The following is a 19216-nucleotide window of genomic DNA, read 5'->3' as shown; positions in this document are numbered from 1 at the left end:
TAAAAAGACACATGAAGGGCAGCCCCAGTGGCCCAGCGGTTTGGTGCCACCTTCAGTCCAGGGTGTGATCCTGGAGACCCCGGGATCGAGTCCCACGTTGGGCTCCCTGCAGGGAGCCTGCCTCTCCCTCTGCCTGTGTCTCTGCCTCTCTCTCTCTGTACCTCTCATGAATAAATAAAATAAAATCTTAAAAAAAAGACACATGAAGAGACACTCAAAATTACTGATCATCAAAATCTAAACTGCAATGAGACACCACCTCACATTAGTCAAAAATGGCTAGTATCAAAAAGACATGAGATGGGACGCCTGGGTGGCTCAGCAGTTGAGCCTCTGCCTTTGACTCAGGGCATGATCTCGGAGTCCTGGGACCAAGTCCCACATCGGGCTCCCTGCATGGAGCCCGCTTCTCCCTCTGTCTGTGTCTCTGCCTCTCTCTCCGTCTCTCATGAATAAATAAATAAAATCTTTAAAAAAAAGACGAGATAACAGCTGTTAGTGACGATGTGGAGAAAAAGGAAGCCTCATGCATTGTTGGTGGGAATGCAAAGTGGTGTAGCCACTGTGGAAAACAGTATGGGCAGTCCTCAAAACATTAAAAATAGAACTACCATATGATCCATTAATTCCACTTCTGAGTATTCACCCCAAAAAATACAACACCACTAATCCAATGGGATACTTACACCCCTATGTTTATTGCAGCATTATTTACAATAGCCAAGATATAGAAGCAGCCCAAGTGTCCATCAATAGATGAATGGATAAAAAAGTCATGGTATGTGTGTATGGCATATATATATGCCATAAAAAAGAATGAGATCTCACCATTTGCAGCAAAATGGATGGGCCTAGAGAGGATTTCACTTAAGCTAAATGAAGTAAGTCAGACAGAGAAAGAGAAATAGTATTTTTCTCAAATACTATATGGCTTCACTTTTATGTAGAATCTAAAAGACACAAAAAAAGCAGAAACAGACCCACAAACACAGAGGACAAGCTGGTAGCGGACAGATGGGGGATTAGGGGATGGGCAAGTGGGTAAAGGGGGTTAAGAGATACATACTTCCAGTTATAAAATAAATCAGTCACAGGAATGAGAAGTACAGCCTAGGGAATACAGTCAACACCACTGCAAAACACTTACAATGGTGAGCATTATGAACTGCTCGTATCACTGGGCTCGATGCCTGCAACTAATATATGTTGACTACACTTTGATTAAAAATCTTTTTAAAATTTAGGTTAAAAATGAAATTTTCTAAAAAAGATAGAAGGTATTTTAAAATTAGAGCTAAAAGTCTTTCTTAATGAATTTAATGAGGGGGACGAGTCCAGCCAGTTACCCAGCTCCTCTATCTTCTTACCTGTTGCTCCCAATGGAACTCAGATTGTATTTTTTTTGAAATTCAGTTTCACCCCCATCTCCTTCATTCCTAAACAGTAGTTTATGATCTTTCTATATTCCTCTGGACAATAGCAGCCCTCATTCTCAAATACCAGATTAAATTAATATCTCATTTTTTTCAGGAGCCCCCAAAGCAGATTGCAGTTCACTAACCTTCATCAAATACAGCAAAAAGTAGGACAAATTCCTGCAAGGTCTGTGTCCTTTCTTTGGCCAGACTCCCTGAAAAAGAAGTGAGAGCATTTATCTTCTATTGAAAATCCTATCATAGGAAATCAACACTAGGAGACATCACTTCATCTACTACTTCGTCTCTTGGTCTGCTAACTTGACCATAGCACCGCTTCTTTGGTGTCAGGTGTCCTATACCAGTTCTTCTAAAACTATTCAGGGTAAACGATTCTTTTTCACTTCAAATCTGTTGCAGACCAGTACTTTTGTAAAATACAAGAAAAATGAATTACTAAGAAAATGAAATTAAAGAGACATGTAAAATACAAGCCCATAAAATCCTATTTCATATATATGTATGTATTCCGCACAAACATTAAAGAGAAAAAGAATTACAAAAACTGTAAATACTGTTCATGAAAAGTGTGCACAGAGGCAATTAAATATAGACGATTTCTATTATGCTTTTAAGTTTTTTTTTACTTTTGCAACTGTGAATACACCAAGTATTATGACCAAAATAACAATGATCAATATTAAATACCTATAATCACACTTTAAGTGAGCACCATGTGTATCAATATTCTAAGTTATTAATGTTACAACTGGACCTGCTTCATGCTTTACTTAGTGAATTTGTTGACCGTCTTTCTTAGCATTATATTTCTTCATTTGATTGGGGAGTTTTCTTTGCAGGTTTAAGAAGGAAGATTTTTGTTTATGAGCTTCTCCTTTTTTCTTGTACCCCTGACACTTGAAAGCAAATCTTAGATTAACATCTATGCAAATTTAAAATACAGGTAAAGCTGTCTGAAAACATTTGAATTCTTTTTATTTTTAAAATCACCAAATAGTGAAATTGACTTTTACTTTTGGTGTTTAAGTCTATGGGTCTGAACAAGGTATAGATTCATGAAACCACCAACCATCAGGGCACAGAAAAGTTGTAACATGCCCCCAAATTCCCTCCCTCTATCCCTTTATAGACACATATATAGCTATATATAGAGGGAGACAGTCATAGGTATGGTTATAACCTTGGCAACCGCTGATTTGTTCTGCATTGCAGTATTTTTGTATTTTTCAGATTGTCGTATAAATGGAACCATACAGTATATAACCTTCTGAGATTGACTTTTTTACTCAGTATAAAGCTTTTGAGATTCATCCATTTTGTTGCATGTAAAAGTACTTCATTCTGTTTTATTGATGTGGAGTATTTCACGGTACGGATGTACCACGATTTGTTTGACTATTCACTTGTTGAAGGACATTTAGGTTGTTTCCAGCCCTTGGCCATTACAAATAAAGCTGCTGTGAACATTAATGTACAGACTTTATGTGAATATTAAGTTTTCGTTTGCCTAAGGTAAATACTCAGGAATGGAAATTGTTTATTTACCTTTATAAGAAATTGCCTATAATTGTGACACCAGTTCCAGTGTGTATGGGTTTTTCCCTACCACCAAGCAACTCTGTGACACAAGCTGGGTATCCTACAATTTAACTTCATTCTGAAACTATCTACCTGGAGATGGTGTAGGTTCCCATAGGTTAAGGGCTCAGTTCTACAAGACTCCCCTGCACCCACACTTGAAAGTCCAGGTCATCACCTGTGCTTCTGACCAACCTCTACAGATCAGGGGCTCCAACAACCCCCTTCATGGGTTCCATTAATTTGCTAGAGCAGCTCACAGATCTCAGAGAAACATGTTACTTACTAGATCACCAGTTTATTCCAAAATGATATAACTAAGAAAGAGCCAGATGTGAGGGCAAGTTATGGGGAAAAGATGCAGAGCTCCCATGCCCTCTCCAGGTACGCCACTCTCCCCAAATCTCCTGGTGTTCACCAACCTGGAATCTCTTTGAACCCTGTCCTTGTGGCTTTTTAGGGAAGCTTCATTACATAGGCACGACTGATTAAATCATTAGTTATTGACAACCGAGCTCCATATTCAGCCCCTCTCTCCCCTCCTGGGGGAGCGGTGGGGGGCTGGGGAGGTGGGACTGGAAATTCAGCCCTCTAATCACTTGGTTGCCTCTACTGGCAATCAGCCCCCATCCTTAGGTGTGCGATCCAAAAATCACCTAACATAACAAAACATTATCTGTATTGCTCTCATCACATAAAATCTCAAGGGTTTTAGAAGCTCTACCAGGAAGGAGATGAAAACCAAACATATATTTTATTTAAGTCACAATGTCACAGCACCAGAGTGTTTTCCAGAGTGGCTATACCATTGTAAATCCCCAGCAACAATGTGTGAGACTTCCTGTTGGTCTGCATTCTTGACAGCATACTTAGTTTTTGAATTATTACATTAGCTATTCTAATACCAGTATTTCATCGTGGTTTTAAAATGCATTTCTCTAATGGCCAGTGATATTGGACATCTTTTCATATTTGCCACTTGTATATCTTCTTTGGTGAATTATCTATTCAAATCCTTCGCTCATCTAAAAAACTGTATTTTTTCTTATTGTTGAGCTTTGAGAGCATGCTTTATAAAATAAGGTGTTTTATATATAATATATATATAAGACATATAAAAATATCCTGGTTATTGTGAATATTTTTAATATATATCACATCAGTCCTTTGCCAGATATGTCATTTGCAAATATTTCCTCCCAGTCTGTAGCTTGTCTCTTCATTCTCTCAACAGTGTTTTTTTAATTACAAATGCAAAAGTTAATAATGTTAAGTACTTTTGCCTTTTCATACGAATTTCAGAATCAGTTGTCTGGGACCACAAATAAAAATTTGCTGAAAAAAAATCTACACACTGGGGAGAACTCAGATCTTTACTACGTTGAATCTTATAGTACACAAACACAGTATGTTTGTTGGATTTCTTTCAATTCGTCATAGTTTCACCATACAATGTACATGTTTTGTTAGATTTATACCTAAGCCTTCAATTTTTAGAGCTATTTTTTAAAAAAAGATTGTATTTGTTTATTCGTGAGAGACACAGAGAGGGAGGCAGAGACACAGGCAGAAGGAAGAAGCAGGCCCCATGCAGGGAGCCCGACACGGGACTCGATCCCGGGACTCCAGGATCACGCCCTGGGCCAAAGGCAGGCGCTAAACCGCTGAGCCACCCAGGGATCCCAATTTTTGGAGCAATTATAAACATTCTTTCTTACATTTTGGTTTCTAGTTATTCAATAATCATATACAGAATACAAAAAAAATTTTAAGATTTTTGTTTAGATTCCAGTTAACATACAGTGTGATACTAGTTTCAGGTGTACAATTTAGTGATGCAACAGTTCCATACAACACGTGGTGTTCATCAGAGCAGGTGCACCTCATAATCCCCAGCACCTATGTAACTCATCCTCATCTACCTCCCCTTCTGATGACCGTCAGTTTGTTTTCTGTAGTTAAGCCTGCTTCTTGATTTGCCTCTTTCTTCTTCCATTTGCTTGCTTGTTTTCTTGAATTTCACTTGAGTGAAATCATATGGTATTTGTCTTTCTCTGACTTATTTTGCTTAGCATTATATTCTGTAGCTCCATCCACATCATTGCACATGGCAAGATTTCATTATTTTTATGGAGGAGTAATATTCCATTATGTAATATATAATAATATACTAACATTCATACACATCACATCTTTTTTATTTTTATTTTTTAATCTTTTTAAAAAAGATTTTATCTATTTATTCATGAGACACACAAAGAGAGAGGCAGAGACATAGGCAGAGGGAGAGCAGGCTCCATGCAAGGAGTCCAGTGCAGGACTTGGTCCCCGGACTCCAGAATCATGCCCTGAGCTGAAGGCATATGCTCAACTGCTGAGCCACCCAGGCGTCCCACAACTTTTTTTTAAAAGATTTTATTTATTTATTCATGAGAGAGAGAGAGAGAGAGAGAGAGAGAGAGGCAGAGACAACACAGGCAGAGGGAGAAGCAGGCTCCTTCTGCTCCCTCTGCAGGGAGCCCGATGTGGGACTCGATCCCAGGACCCCGGGATCACGACCTGAGCCAAAGGCAGACACTCAACCACTGAGCCACCCAGGTGTCTCGTTACGTCACATCTTTTTATTCACTTACCAGTCAATGGACACTTGGGCTGTTTCCCTAGTTTGGCTATAGTAGATGCTGCTGCTATAAACACTGGGGTGCATGTATCTCTCCAAGATAGTATTTTTGCATTCTTTGGATAAATACCTAGTAGTACAATTGCTGGATCATAGAGTAGCTCTATTTTTATTTTTTGAGGAACTTACATACTGTTTTCCAGAGTGACTGCAACAGTTTGCATAACCACCAACAGTATAAGAGGGTTCCCCTTTCTCTGAAACCTTGCCAACACCTGTTGTTTCTTGTGTTGTTGATTTTAGCCATTCTGACAGCTGTGAGGGGATATCTCTTGGTGGATTTGATTTGCCTTTTCCTGATGATGAGCAATGTTGAGTACCTTTTCACATACTTGTTAACCATTTCTATATCTTTTTTCCCCAAAAAATATCTATTCACATCCTTTGCCATTTGGGGAATAAGGAAGGGGAGTAAAAAGTGAAATTCTTCACCAGTTTGGTGGTACTTGAAATTCTGATGCCTTTTCCTGACTTGTTTGTTCTATTTGATTTTTAGGATTCTCAAATGGCTGCGCTGTGCATTTTGTCAAGGTTCTAGAGTTAAGCTCAATGGGAAATAAAAGGTGCGTATGTTTCTTCCATCTTAACCAGAACTAGAACCTCTGTTGACAATTAAGATTTCACTTTTTTAAAAAATTAATTTTTAAATCATTTAAAATTTTTGATGGATATTTGACTTTTAAGTAATCTGTACAACTAACTTGGGGCTCAAACTTACAACCTCGAGATCAAGAGTTGCATGCTCCGGGGACACCTGGGTGGCTCAGTGGTTGAGCGCCTGCCTTTGGCAGGGCGTGATCCCAGGGTCCTGGGATCGAGTCCCACATCGGGCTCCCCACAGGGAGCCTGCTTCTCCCTCCACCTGTGTCTCTGCTTCTCTCTCTCAGTCTGTGTTTCTCATGAATAAATAAAATCTTTAAAAAAAAAGAGTTGCATGCTCCACTGATTGAGCCAGCCAGGTGTCCCTCTGTTTATATTTTATATGTAAAGTTTTATTATCGATTGATGATTTTTAAGTAGGCTCCACACCCAGCACAGAACCCAACATGGGGCTTGAACTCATGACCCTGAGATCAAGACCCAAGCTAAGATCAAGAATCGGACACTTAACTGAGCCACCCAGGTGCCCCAATGATTTTATTGTTTTATTAAACTTTACATCTCATAAATAACACACGTGGTTGTATCAGTTTGTCATAAATTCTGACTATGAAACTGAACTTAGTACAAATGAGGTCATACTTCCAAATGAAACTAGTACAAACTCTTCTGGTCTTCTTCTATTCCCTTCCTTCTTGTTTTTTTTGGAATCATCGTCATCATCATCATCTGAAAATGGTGGTTCAGTTCATAGATTCTTTGCCTATTCTCCCATCAAAAGGTGGAATCCAATTCCCCTTGTCCTTTATGGGCTAGCCATAGTGACTTATTCTAGCAAACACATAATCTGATAGACTGTTATTCAAAATAAACAAAGAACTCTGAAAACTCAACAATAAGAAAATATGATTTAAAAATGTGAAAAAGACCTGAACAGACACCTCAACAAAGAAGATATACAAAGGACGAATAAGCATATAAAAATATGATTCACAGGGTGCCTGGATGGCTCAGTTGGTGAAGCATCTGCCTTTGGCTCAGGTCATGACCTGAGGGTCTTGAGATTGAGCCCCGTGTCAGGCTCTCTGCTCAGCGGGAAGTCTGCTTCTCCCTTTCCCTCTGTCACCCCCCTACTTGTACTTATTCTCTCTCTCTCAAATAAATAAATAAAATATCTGAAATTAAAACATGCTACACATCATGTTATTATGGAAATGCAAATTAAAGCAATTTGATACCGCTACATATCTACAAGAATGGCTAAATTCCAAAACACTGGCAACACCAAAAGCTGGTGAGGATGAAGAACAACAGGAGCGCTCCTTCATTGCAGCTGGGAACACAAAATGATACGACCACCTTGGAAAAGCAGTTGGCAGTTTCTTACAAAAGAAAGCATACTTGGGGCGCCTGGATGGCTCAGTCCATTAGGCGTCTGCCTTCGGTTCAGGTCATGATCCCGAGGTCCTGGGAATCAAGGCCTGCATCAGATTCCCTGCTCAGAGAAGAGTATGCTTCTTCTTTCCTCTCTCACTCTGCCTCTCCCCTTGCTCATGTTCTTTCTCTCAAATAAATAAATATATCTTTGGAAAAAGAAAAAAAAAGAAAGAAAGAAAGCATACTCTTACCATATGATCCAGCAATTTGCTCCTTGGCATTTACCCAAAGGGGTGGAAAAGGATGTATGCATACAAACCTGCACGTGTATGTTTATAGCAGCTTAATTTATAACTGTTAAAACCTGGAAGTAACCAAAATGTCCTTCTTTGGGGAGGGGATAAACTGTGGTCCATCTAGACAATAGAATATCATTCAGTGCTAGAAAGAAAAATGCTATCAAGCCATGAAAAGACATAGATGTACTTAAATGCATGTTACTAAGTGGAAGAAGCCAATATGGAAAGGCTACATACTGTATAATCTCAACTATTTGACATTCTGGAAAAGGCAGAACTATGGAGACAATTAAATAAACCAGTGGTTGCTAGAAGAGGAAAGGATGAATAGGTGGGACACAGGATTTTTAGAATACTGAAAACTATTCTGTATGATACTGCAATGGTGGGTACATGTCATTCTACGTTGTCCAAACCCGTAGACTGCAGACCAACACAAGTGAACCCTCATGTAAAGCATGGGCTGCGGCTGATAATGCTATCTCATTGTAGGTTCACCAGTTGTGACAAGCATATGACTCTGGTGCAGGATGCTGATCGTGAAGGAGGCTGTGTGTGGGTGGCAGGCAGGTAGCATTTGGGGATTCTGTGTACTTTCTGCTCAATTTCGCTGTAAACCGAAAACTGCTCTAAAAAACAAAGTCCACTTATTTTATTTTAAAGATTTTATTTATTTGAAAGGGACAGAGAAATCATGGGCAGGGAGAGGGGCAGAGGGAGAGTGAGAAGCAGGCTCCCCACTGAGCAGAGAGTCCAATGCAGGGGCTCGATGCCAGGACCCCAAGATCATGACCTGAGCTGAAGGCAGATGCCTAAACAACTGAGCCATTAAGGCACCCCAACATAGTCCATTTTAAAGGAAAAAACAAAACAAAACAAAAAAAAATAATAAATAAATAAAAGGAAAACCTGTAGCTCCCATGCTGAAAATACCTTGTGGAAAGCTCCAGCTATTTGAGTTTTCCAAGCCTAGGTGCCAGACTTGTGAATAAAGTTTCATTCAGGATGACCCTGGCTCCAGCCACAATTTGACTACAACCTCATTAGAAATCCTCTAACAGGGCAGCCAGGGTGGCTCAGCGGTTTAGCGCCACCTTCAGCCCAGGATGTGATCCTGGAGACCGGGTATCGAGTCCCACATCCAGCTCCCTGCATAGAGCCTGCTTCTCCCTCTGCCTGGGTCTCTGCCTCTCTCTGTGTGTGTGTCTTTCATGAATAAATAAATAAATCTTAAAAAAAAAAAGAAATCCTCTAACAGTGGGCTGCAAGAGGATCACAGACCCAACTGTCATTCTGAGGGGTAGAGTAGCTCATGTAAGGTCTCTGGTCTGGCCAGGGATCTGCTGCCTCTTCCTGCCCTTCTCTTCCTCTCCCAATGGCAAGGCTTCAGGGCAGGCAACAGAAAGCCTTGGGGAGAGTTTAAAGGTCTAGAGCATTTTTGGGCACCTGGGTGGCTCAGCTGGTTAAGTGTGTGCCTCTTGATTTCAGCTCAGGTGATCTCTGGGTCGTGGGATTGAGTCCTGCATTGGGCTCTGCACTTACTGAGGAATCTGCTTGAGATTCTCTGTCCTTGTCCCTATGCCCCTCCCCCCACGTGCATGTGCATGCTTGCTCTCTCAAACAAACAAACAAAGGGCAAGAGCATTAAAAAAAGAGAAATCCAAAAAAAAAAAAAAAAAAGAGAAATCCTGAGATTGCCCACCAAGTAAACATACCCCCAAATTCCATGAGACACGCACAAAAACCATGAGAAATTATAAATGATGATTGTCATTTTTAGCCACTCAATTGTGGGGATAATGCAATAATAGTTAAAGGAAACAAAAAAAAAGTCCCACGAAGTTTATTTCACTATTAAAAACTTAGTATTGGGATCCCTGGGTGGCGCAGTGGTTTAGCGCCTGCCTTTGGCCCCGGGGCACGATCCTGGAGACCTGGGATCGAGTCCCACATCAGGCTCCCGGTGCATGGAGCCTGCTTCTCCCTCTGCCTGTGTCTCTGCCTCTCTCTCTCTCTCTGTGTGACTATCATAAATAAATTAATTAATTAAAAAAATTTTAAAAACTTAGTATTAGGGGCATGTGGGTGGCTCAGTGAGTTGGGTGTCTGCTGTCAGCTCAGGGAGTGATCCCAGGGTCCGGGGATCGAGTCCCATGTCAGGCCCCCTGCTCAGCTGGGAGTCTGCTTCTCCCTCTGCCTCTGCCCCCCCCACCCTTGTGCTCTCTTTCTCTGTCAAATGAATGAATAAAAGCTTTTTATTTTTTTATTTACTTACGATAGTCACACAGAGAGAGAGAGAGGCAGAGACACAGGCAGAGGGAGAAGCAGGCTCCATGCACCGGGAGCGCAACGTGGGATTCGATCCCGGGTCTCCAGGATAGCGCCCTGGGCCAAAGGCAGGCGCTAAACCGCTGCGCCACCCAGGGATCCCCAATAAAAGCTTTTTAAAAAAACCCACTTAGAATTAAAGAAAATTCTGCAATGTTTACTTCCCTGATTTAGTGCTTGCTATTAAGCTATCACTTAAAAACAGGTTTAATTTAACTTAAGATGATTTTTAGAATAACAAGTTATAAATGCTTGCTTTTCTCCTATTTTTTTTTAGAGTAGGCTCCATACTCAGTGTAGAGTCCAATGCAGAGCCCCACATGGGGCTTTAATTCATGGCCCTAAGATCAAGATCTGAGCTAAAATCAGCAGTTGGACGCTTAACCGACTGAACCACCCTGGTGCCCTGCTTTGCTCCAATTTTTATAGCTTTTGGGATACAGATGACACAATTGAATGTGTTTATCTCCAGGAAGCCTTCAGAGAACCTCACACAAAATTTACAAAAGGCACTACTGAGGGGATCCCTGGGTGGCGCAGCGGTTTGGCGCCTGCCTTTGGCCCAGGGCGCGATCCTGGAGACCGGGATCGAGTCCCACATCGGGCTCCCGGTACATGGAGCCTGCTTCTCCCTCTGCCTGTGTCTCTGCCTCTCTCCCTCTCTCTCTCTCTCTGTGACTATCATAAATAAATATTAAAAAAAGGCACTACTGAGATAGCCCACAGAATGTAATATTTTCTTTCCATAGGTATGTTGCTAGGGAAAAGAAACCTCCTTTAGATGAAAGAACACAAATGCTTTTATGAATTGACCCAGATGTTTATACTCCCTTATTTCATTTGAGTCCTATCCTTTCTCACACTTACCTTCTTTGCAAACCAGCAGGGCTCCAATGAGGCCTGAATTCAGGTCTTTCACCAGGTCCACGTGTGAAAAATATGAGTAGGTGAGACATGGTGGATCAGAGGCCATTGGGCCATTCTCTTTCAGGACCTGCCAGACATAGGTATGGCTTTCACCAGGAATGACATTATCATCTTCCTTCTCCTTTTGGCTGGTCTGATCCTCATACTCAGCACCTAAAGCAAGAAGGGATAAAATTGTCCTTTCCATACCCACTGTTGACTCAAGGAAACATAGCAAGTTTATTGTTATCAGGAGATTGTACACAAGAAATAGACTTTCTGCAATTTAATTTGGAAGACTATAAGCAGCCTCAAATATTCCAGAGAAGTTTTAGGCCACTAATGCAAACATGAAGGGTTGAGGGGTCTCACTGTGACCTCCAGATTCTAACCAATAATTTTGCTTCCATCATTGTATCTTTTTACCTAGTTCACATCAATTCAACTCAAGAGACATACATTGGTCATGTACTTTGTCCCAGACTCTTTAATGAGCACTGGTGACGTTCAGGGAAAGATGAGATACAGAGATTTTTTAAAAAATTGTAGAGCAGAGTGGGGAGGGGAGAGGCAGAGGAAGCAGGAGAAAGAGAATCTTAAACAGACTCCACATCCCACACGGGGCCCAATGCGGGGTTTAATCTCAGGACCCTGAGATCATGACCTGAGCCAAAATCAAGAATCAGATGTTCAACCAACTTCACCACCCAGGTGCCCCCTTTTATTTTTTTTAACATTTTATTTTTATTTTTTTGGTATATTTTTTTATTGGAGTTCAATATGCCAACATATAGCATAACACCCAGTGCTCATTCCGCCAAGTGCCCCCCTCAGTGTCCGCCACCCAGTCACCGCATCCACCCGCCCACCTCCCCTTCCACTACCCCTTGATCGTTTCCCAGAGTTAGGAGTTTCTCATGTTCTGTCTCCCTCACTGATATTTCCCACTCATTTTCTCTCCTTTCCCCTTTAATCCCTTTCACTATTTTTTATATTCTCCAAATGAATGAGACCATATATTTGTCCTTCTCTGATTGACTTGCTTCACTAAGCATAATACCCTCCAGGCCCCTCCACGCCAAAGCAGATGGTGGGTGTCCATCCTGTCTGACAGCTGAGGAATATCCCACTGTATACATAGACCACAGCTTCTCGATCCCTTCATCTTTCGATGGACACCGAGGCTCCTTCCACAGTGTGGCTATTGTGGACATTGCTGCTGTGAACATTGGGGAGCAGGTGCCCCCTTTTAAAAATGTTTTTAATTTAGTTCTTCTCTGGAGGAGCAGATGACACTAGGGGCAGGTATTTTCTGGCTGTCCCATCCTTAGTGATGTTCAAACTAACCCCTGGATTAGTCTGATACCTCAATTATAAATTGAGCACAGTATATGTTCATTGTTAATGAGGTGTCTTTGCTTCTAGATCATTTCAGTGGACAGAAGTAGAGAATATCTTCTACTGAAACATTTTTCTAGCATCTTCACCATAACTTCCTGGATTTAAAATGGTCTCTGGAGCTCTAGAGCAGCCCAAGGCATTCAGAGGGCTCTTCATTTATGTCTTATTTTATCCCACAACATCTATACATCTGAGAGAAGGACTTTTCCAGCAGAACAGTACAAGGGACCCCTGCACTGCCCCTACTCTGCCTGTGCTTTTACTACACACTTTCAGCAGCCAAAGGCCACCTGCAAAGTACAGGTGGGTAGTCCCTGGTCTAAGGTCAGCCTCTCTGGGGTCTAGGGATACCCTGTTCGGTGTGCACTAGGTACTACTGGCTTCATCCAGAGACAACATCAGACCAGCACCTGTGCTTGGTAGAGAGTGGCAGACGTTTTTAAAAACCTGAGTTTGGCACCTGGGGATGGTGTGTGCTTCAGGTGCCTATGTGATCGTGGGTTGATATCTATAATTCTAGATAGTAGATAGATTTGGATAGGGAGGAAGGGAATCAGAGGGGTTACATAAGGGGATTCAACTGTATGTATAATGTTTAATTTCCTAAAGTGAAGATGGTACAGTGTTAAGATTTGGCAAAGTGAGGGGCATGTGGGTGGCACAGTTGTTAAGCATCTGATTCAGTTTCGGCTCAGGTCGTGATTTCAGGATCATGGGATTAAGCCTTGTGTCAGGCTCTGTGCATTGTCTAATAAATAAATACATCTTTAAAGAAAAAACATAAGATTTGGCAAAGTGATGTGATGGTCACATGTTTGTCTGCCATATTATTTTTTTGTACTTTTCTTTATTTGAAGCATCTCATTAAGAAATGAATATTCTGGGAACCCTGGGTGGTGCAGCGGTTTAGCGCCTGCCTTTGGCCCAGGACGTGATCCTGGAGACCCGGGATTGAATCCCACGTCGGGCTCCCGGTGCATGGAGCCTGCTTCTCCCTCTGCCTATGTCTCTGCCTCTCTCTCTCTCTCTCTGTGTGACTATCATAAATAAATAAAAAATTAAAAAAAGAAGAAATGAATATTCTAGCAGCAATGTCCACAATAGCCAAAGTGTGGAAGGAGCCTCGGTGTCCATTGAAAGATGATGGATAAAGAAGCTGTGATCTATGTATACAATGGAATATTCCTCATCCATTAGAAACGACAAATACCCACCATTTGCTTCAACGTGGATGGAAGTGGAGGGTATTATGCTGAGAGAAATAAGTCAATCGGAGAAGGACAAAGATTATATGGTCTCACTCATTTGGGGAATATAAAAATTAGTGAAAGGGAATTAAGGGGAAAGGAGTGAAAATATCAGTGAGGGTGACAAAACATGAGAGACACCTAACTCTGGGAAACAAACAAAGGGTAGTGGAAAGGGAGGTGGGTGGGGGGTTGGAGTGACTGGGTGACGGGCACTGACGGGGGTACTTAGCGGGATGAGCACTGGATGTTATGCTATATGTTGGCAAATTGAACTCCAAAAAAAAAAAAAAAAAGAAGAAGAAATGAATATTCTTTTTCCTAATAGTAGGGTTGGGAAAGAGGTGTGGGTGGTTTGATGAAAGGCCAAGAATGTGTAAAGCAGGATAGCTGTCTCGGGGAGAGGAAGAACCACGGCAGTAGGATGGCCAGGTAGTACTGAGGTGAGGTATCATGAACTTAGTGATACGATGTCATGCGGTTGTATAGTTTTGTTTCTACTATGGCCATTCACTTGGCTGCTAGTAAAACAGGTGGGAAACACCTCTAACCAGGGCAGTGGCTTAGTCAAGCCAATAGAATGGAGATCAAGGAGGCCAGGAACTAGTGAGTGCACACAAGGGCACCATGTCTGCTGCCCATGTCTGGGCATCTAAGCTGGGCAAGGAGGGAAAGAGTATGGGTGGATGGTAGATTCCAATGAGAATGAAGAGTTATTGGAGTGAGTAGTGAGAAAATGTGATTTTGGGGGCTGCTAATAACATTCTGTTCTTCAATGAAGATGAAAATGATTTGTGAAGACCAGGTAAAGTACGTGATGCCTGGAAGAAAGCATTGTGCAAAGCCCTTAGAGTTTACTACACACTAACGTATATTACTTTTGGAAGATCTCTGCCTCCATCAGTCTTTTTTTTTTTCCTCCATCAGTCTTATCTGACCTTTCTATTACAAGAAGAACAGCACTGCCATAACATTTGAGAGCTCAGGGAGTCTATCTGTCTGATTTCAAAGTGCCACTTCCATGGAAGCTTTCCTAAGGAGTATACTGAATCAACAAAAAGCCACTTCTGAAAGGAAGTCATTTTGTAATTACCCCTTGAGTCAGTCAAAGTTTTGTCAAGTGCTTTTGGGCTTGAGATACACAAGGAAAAGAGAAGTAAATCACAGAGCTTCCTGTTGAGAAGTCTGCAAACATAAGCACCCCAAATGTAGTGTGTGAAACAACCACCACTGTATTATCCTGATTCTGTGGGTCAGGAATTCAGACAGAGCACAGGCAAGAGGGCTTCTCTGCTTCAAGATATCTAGGACATCAGCTGTCATGACACAAACAGCTGAGGGCTGGAATCGTCTGGAAGGTTTCTCACTCACATATCTTATAGCTGGATAGGGATGATATGGATGCTGGATTCCGGGTACTTATACTTGGGGACCTCGGGGAGTCAGGCTTCCTACATGGCATTTCAGGTCTCCAAGAGTAGATGTTCCCACAAATGAAGAAGCAGCATGTTCTTTTATGAGTCACATGGCATCACTTCCATCATACACTATTGGTCAAAGCACTTACAAACCTCCACACGTTAAGATTTGGCAAAGTGAAGCCTCGGTGTCCAACGAAAGATGAATGGATAAAGAAGATGTGGTCTATGTATACAATGGAATATTACTCAGCTATTAGAAATGACAAATACCCACCATTTGCTTCAACGTGGATGGAACTGGAGGGTATTATGCTGAGTGAAGTAAGTCAGTCGGAGAAGGACAAACATTATATGTCCTCATTCATTTGGGGAATATAAATAATAGTGAAAGGGAATATAAGGGAAGAGAGAAGAAATGTGTGGGAAATATCAGAAAGGGAGACAGAACGTAAAGACTGCTAACTCTGGGAAACGAACTAGGGGTGGTAGAAGGGGAGGAGGGCGGGGGGTGGGAGTGAATGGGTGACGGGCACTGGGGGTTATTCTGTATGTTAGTAAATTGAACACCAATAAAAAATAAATTAAAAAAAAAGATTCACATGCTAGACGCTTAAAGATCTAAAAAAAAAAAAAAAAAAAAAAAGATTTGGCAAAGTGAGGGGCACCTGGGTGGTGCAGTCAATTAAGCATCCAAACTCTTGGTTTGGGCTCAGGATCATAGGATCAAGCCCCATATCTGGCAACACACTCAGCAGGGAGTCTGCTTGAGGTTCTCTCTCTCCTCCTCCCTCTGCCCCTCCCACCCTCTAAAATAAATAAATCTTAAAAAAATAGATTTTGCACATAAATAAAAATCATACAGTATTGGTCTCTCACTGTCTGACTTATTTCACTTAGCATGATACCCTCTAGGTAGGTCCATTCATGTTGGGAATGGGAAAATTTCATTCATTTTTTTTAAAGATTTTATTTCTTTATTCATGAGAGACACAGAGAGAGAGAGGCAGAGGGAAAAGCAGGCTCCACACAGGGAGCCTGACGTGAGACTCGATCCTGGGTTTCCAGGATCAGGCCCTGGGCCGAAGGCAGCGCTAAACCACTGAGCCACCTGGGCTGCCCTCATTCTTTTTTATGACTAAGTAACATTCCATTCTCTCTCTCTCTCTCTCTCTCCACACACACACACACACACACACACACACACACTTGGTTTGCTTGTGTTGCTTCCATATCTGGACTATTGTAAATAATGCTGTAATGAACACAGGGGAGCATAGATGTTTTCAAATTAGTGTTTTCATTTTCTTTGGATAAATACTGAGAAGTGGAATTGCCAGATCATATAGTAGTTCTATTTTTAATTTTGGAGTCACATCCATAATGTCTTCCACAGTGGCTATACCAATTTACATTCCCACCAACAGTACACAAGGGTTCCTTTTGCTCCACATCCTCACCAACACTTGTTATCTATTTTTTTTTGATACTAGCCATTCTCACCAGTATAAGGTGATAACTCATTGTGGTTTTGATTTGCCTTTCCCTGGTGGTGAGTGATGTTGAGCATCTTTTCATGTGTCTGCTGGCCATCTGGATGTCTTCTTTGGAAAAATGGCTCCTCATGTCTTCTGTTCATTTTTTTATTGGATGGTTTGTTTTCTTTGATATTGACTTGTGAGAATTCTTTATATATTTTGAATATTAACCCTTTATTGGATATATCATTTGCAAATATCTTCTCCCCTTCATTATGTTGCCTTTTTATTTTGGCGATGGTTTCCTTTGCTTATGTAAGCATATGCATATGCTTTTGTTGTACTTGCTGTCAAATTACTTTAAATGAGCAAATTTTGTGGTATATAAGTTATACCTTAATAAAACTGTTTAAAAATGCTATGGGGAGGGGCACCTGACTGGCTCAGTTGGTAGAGCATGCAACTCATGAGTTCAAGCCCCACAGTGGGCATATAGATTACTTTAAAAATTGTTATAGGGAAAACATATACAAAAATAAGTTTGAGATGGATCATAGACCTAAATACAAAAGGTAAAATAATAAAACTTCTGGAAGAAAAGATGGAAGAAAGTCTTCATGATTTTCGAATTGGCAAATATGTCAAATAGGTCACAAAGTTCAACATAAAAAAAAGTGATAATATTTTGTGTTTCATTAACTGCTGAACTTGTGTGCTTGATTGACTTTGATAATTTTTATTTACCAAAAAAATTAGTGAGAGGGTGAAAATTCAAGGCATAGACTGGAAGAAGATATGCGAATATTTACATCTGTCAAAGGATGCATATTAAGAATAAAGTACTTCTACTAAGTAGTAAGAAAAAGATAAACAACTCATTTTTTTTCAACAGGAAAAGCACCTCAATGCCTCAACTGATATTTTATAACAGGTATCAGAAAGGTCGGCAAACCTAGGAAATGACACTCAACATCGTCACAGATTTAACTGACATCCTGGGGCTCCCAGGCTACTGTAAGGCCAGGAGCATGTGGATCACAACATATAAATATATAGGCTTCTGACTAGACCACAAGTCACATGGATTTTAGGCCGTTGCCTAGCTGTGTTGTTCCTGGGCAGACCTGCTGTGGATGCACACATGAGAGATTTGCCAGTTGTCCTAGACCTTACCAGGCTTAAGATGCAAAAGAGTCATGTCTATGCTCAGCCCTAGCCCTCAGCTGCAGAATTGTGGGAACCCTGGCCTCTTTAAAATGCTCCTAGATTCATTCTGGAAGCTCGCGAGTGGATAACCCTCATGGGAATAGCCTGGCAGGCTCCAGGCAGAACTGGGGATGACTTTTCCCTTATATCACCTGCCCCTACCATTCATTTTCCCCTAACTCAGGTCTGCCCTGGTCTCATGAGTACGACTCAACTGTGGCATCCCCTTCACTCCCTTCCTGCATTGTGGAGGTTAGAGAGAAGTTAGGTAAAGTGGTTGTTCATTTTCAGGAAGTCAGTTGGTGCTCTGGTAGGTGGCTCTTATCACATGATGGCATGCATATTTAGAAACTGGGGGGAGGGGAAGGAGAGGAAGTATCTGGAAAGTCAGAATCTAAGGAAAGACGATGAAATCCATTTCACTTCTATACCATGAGCCTTGCTTCTCCCTAGGATGTTTTCTGGCCATTGGAAGGCAGATGAGGTGGAATGGTGAGGATCCGTAGCCTGGCTCCTCAAGGGAGAATAGGAACCAAATTCAACTTTAGGGCTTAGACTAAAATGACAATCTTCCTGATTTCCCGAAATGGGCCTAGCTTCGAATCCTGACTCTAGCATTCACTAGCTGTAAGACCTTGAATTCAATACTCCTTTATCCCTGAGATGACAGGACAACGGGAGGGCATTTGACTCACCTTCAGAAGCTTTCCAATAGGATACACCAACAGCGTGAAGGCTGACAGGATGAGAAGCCATGTTCTTAAGGACAATGACCACTGTGTCATAAACCTCAGCCTGGATGGTAGGACCCAGCAGGCCTGCAAGAATGAGATGCCCCCCAAAGGTCACTGCTTTTATGAAGGTGATGACCAAAGTCACAGTGGAAAAACATGCCCCTGTGATTATTGATAAAGAGTAGTAATCGAATGAATAAATGCATAAACTGCTATCACCAGCTCAGCGTCATTCGTTGTACTGAGGATCAATTTCTAGCAATTCCTTCAATGCGTTCATTCATTCAACTAATAGTTGAGTTCCTTCTAGATTCTAGGAACTGTCCCAGGCACTGGAGATGCAGTACTGAACAAGATAGGTCATGGAAATCACATTCTGGAGGATGTCATTAAGCACATAAAGAAACGAGAAATATTCGTTGTAAATGCTATAGAAGATAGTGGCGTGCTAAAAATGATGAAGCAGGAGACAAACCTTTTATTTTTTAAAATTTTTATTTTTTTGAGACAATCCTTTTAATATAGTGG

General features: G+C 41.3%; 1 protein-coding gene across 2 annotated transcripts in view; it reads right to left on the bottom strand.

Annotated features, from left to right (window-relative positions):
* Nucleotides 1–19216, bottom strand: part of F8 (coagulation factor VIII) — a 148733-nt gene that overhangs the window by 104532 nt on the left and 24985 nt on the right. For both annotated transcript variants that reach the window (XM_072818167.1, XM_072818168.1), the window contains exons 3-5: nucleotides 18650–18772; nucleotides 11166–11378; nucleotides 1562–1630 (exon numbers count right to left, since the gene is read on the bottom strand). In XM_072818167.1, the coding sequence (XP_072674268.1) occupies nucleotides 1562–1630; nucleotides 11166–11378; nucleotides 18650–18772 (405 nt within the window). The remainder of the gene's footprint in view (nucleotides 1–1561; nucleotides 1631–11165; nucleotides 11379–18649; nucleotides 18773–19216) is intronic.

Source organism: Canis lupus, chromosome X (assembly GCF_048164855.1).
Source record: "Canis lupus baileyi chromosome X, mCanLup2.hap1, whole genome shotgun sequence".
Lineage (NCBI taxonomy): Eukaryota > Metazoa > Chordata > Mammalia > Carnivora > Canidae > Canis > Canis lupus.
Note: the sequence above shows the minus strand (reverse complement) of the source record. Positions and strands in the feature narration are given on the sequence as shown.